This window comes from Myotis davidii, unplaced genomic scaffold (genome assembly GCF_000327345.1).
Source record: "Myotis davidii unplaced genomic scaffold, ASM32734v1 scaffold842, whole genome shotgun sequence".
Classification (NCBI taxonomy): domain Eukaryota; kingdom Metazoa; phylum Chordata; class Mammalia; order Chiroptera; family Vespertilionidae; genus Myotis; species Myotis davidii.
Genome location: NW_006293540.1, coordinates 651224 through 653269, shown reverse-complemented (window position 1 = coordinate 653269; position 2046 = coordinate 651224). Strand labels below are relative to the sequence as shown.

The 2046-nt window shown below is 63.7% G+C and overlaps 1 protein-coding gene across 1 annotated transcript in view; it reads right to left on the bottom strand.

The window, feature by feature from the left end:
- Positions 1 to 1029: 1029 nt before the first annotated feature.
- The window catches only part of MB (myoglobin), a 13608-nt gene continuing 12591 nt past the window's right edge, over positions 1030 to 2046 (bottom strand). The window contains exon 4 of the mRNA XM_015566206.1: positions 1030 to 1722. Within this exon, the coding sequence (XP_015421692.1) occupies positions 1576 to 1722 (147 nt within the window). The 3' untranslated portion in view covers positions 1030 to 1575. The remainder of the gene's footprint in view (positions 1723 to 2046) is intronic.

The window sequence follows — 2046 nt, the reverse complement described above, 5'->3', positions numbered from 1 at the left end:
TCCAGGTCCCAAGCCGGGCTCGGGTGCAGATGCAGACGCAGACAGAGGGAGGTGGGCCCTTTAATGTTGTCATCTGATGCTGCAATAGGGCCTGGCAAGTGAGTCTGCCAGGATCTGAGAGGGGTCTGCATTGAGCGGATGAGCTCTGCCCTGTTCAGCGGCCATGACCCTTGGTGCGGGCTGGGGTTGGGGGCAGGGAGGTCGGACTCATTCCAGGGGGCTGAGCCCCGGTAAGGACCTCGAGGGCGGGGCCACTGGGTTGCTTCCCGGGAGCCCCTGGAAATTGATGGGGCCTCCAGAGTTGGTGCTTTGAATCTTGGATGCTATTCAAGGCCCTCAAGGCTTAAGCGCCCAGAGGGACCCAGACCACCAGGCCCTTGTCCACGCCCCTGCCCGCGGCCTCCGCTCCAGCTGGCTTCCTGGCTGCCGCGGGCACCTGCCAGTGTGTTATTCTGGGTCCCTGAAGTCAGACTCACGGGTTCCGCCCGAGCACTTGGCCTTGGTAGATATGGATTCTGTCTCTTGGCTCCTGTGTGTGAGCTGCTCCCCTGTGTCTGTCCTTTCTCTGTGGCCAGAAGGTCAGCACTTGTCACGGGCTGGCCGCCGAGCGGTCTCCCTCGCTGGAGGCCCCCCGCCTCCCAGGCCACCACTTGAGCCCAGCGCTGCCACTTACAAGCCAGAGTCCTTGGCCTGTGGCTTCCGTTGATCTGACCTGCCATCTCCCCTGGGTCTGTGCCCCTGCTCCTGGCACCGAGCAGCCCAAGTGACAAAGGTCTGCTGAGCGGCCCCCTTTCCCCACCAGACGAGGCTCCCCCTCCATTCCCTGAGCCCAGCGTTGTCCCTGTCACTGGGTAGGGGCCCACGGGAAGCAGTTCCCTGACCCACCTCCCCTGCCCTCCACGCCTCCCCAGGCCCTCCTCCCCCTCCCCCCACGCTGGGCTCCGCACACTGAGTCCCACTTCTGCCTTCCCACCCGCCTCCCTGGGAGCCCCTTCACCTGCTCGAGGGATGAAAACTCCAGGCGGAGACTGTGGTGTAACAGAGTCTTTTATTAAACCAGGTGAGTCCCTCCATCAGCTGAGAGGGCACACGGCTGTCCCAGGCACCCCACGCCCCCCCGGGGCTGGGTGTGGCTGTCCCACCCCGGCCCAGACCTCCTTCTCTTTGTCAAGGGACATCCGACTGTCTCGGGGCCGGGTGATGTGCCAGAGGGGGACCATGGCTGGGGCTTTGTTTACAGCTTAGATTTGGGGTGCAAGGTGAGGAGGCAGGGATGGATCAGTTTGGAGGTTGGAAGGAATTGGGTTGGGATTTAAGTGAGAGGAGAGGTAAATACAACCCAAACTCTGCAGGCCCCAGTGAGCCGACGCCAGGCTTCTCCCTGTTCCCACGGTGATGCTCCTCCATGGGGAGCCGTGCCCCGAAGCCGCCTTGCCCACCCCGCTCCCACCCACCACTCAGACACAAAACAGACAGCAGAAGCAAACTCTACACAACTATGTGAGATTCGGTCCCCACCCTGCCCTGCAGCCTGGGCCCAGGGGGGTGGGGGTGGGCGTGGGGGTTTCGGGGGGCTTAGCCCTGGAACCCCAGCTCCTTGTACTTGGCAGCCATGTCGTTCCGGAACAGCTCCAGGGCCTTCTTCATGGCGCCCTGGGCGTCAGCCCCGAAGTCCCCGCTGAGCTTGCTCTGCAGAACCTCGATGATGGAGTCCGAGATGAACTGCAGGGAGGGGGCGAGAGGGGCAGGTCACCGGCGGGCCAGCCAGGAGCCGGGCGGGAACCAGGCCCGGCCGGTCTCTTTCTTCAACGCCACTTGCCCAGCACCCACTGTACACTGGGCACCTCTGAGTGGTCTCCACGGACTGGCTGACTCCTCTGATCCCCGTGACCCACGGCAGGGGTGGATGGGGAAACTGAGGCCCATCTTGGTACAGATGAGGAAAGGTTAAGCCGCATGCCCAAGGCCCTGTAGCCAGGTGGGCCGGCTCACCCACTGCCCTCAGCTGGTGCTCAGGACGAGGGCCCAGCCTCAGCGCTGAGAGAG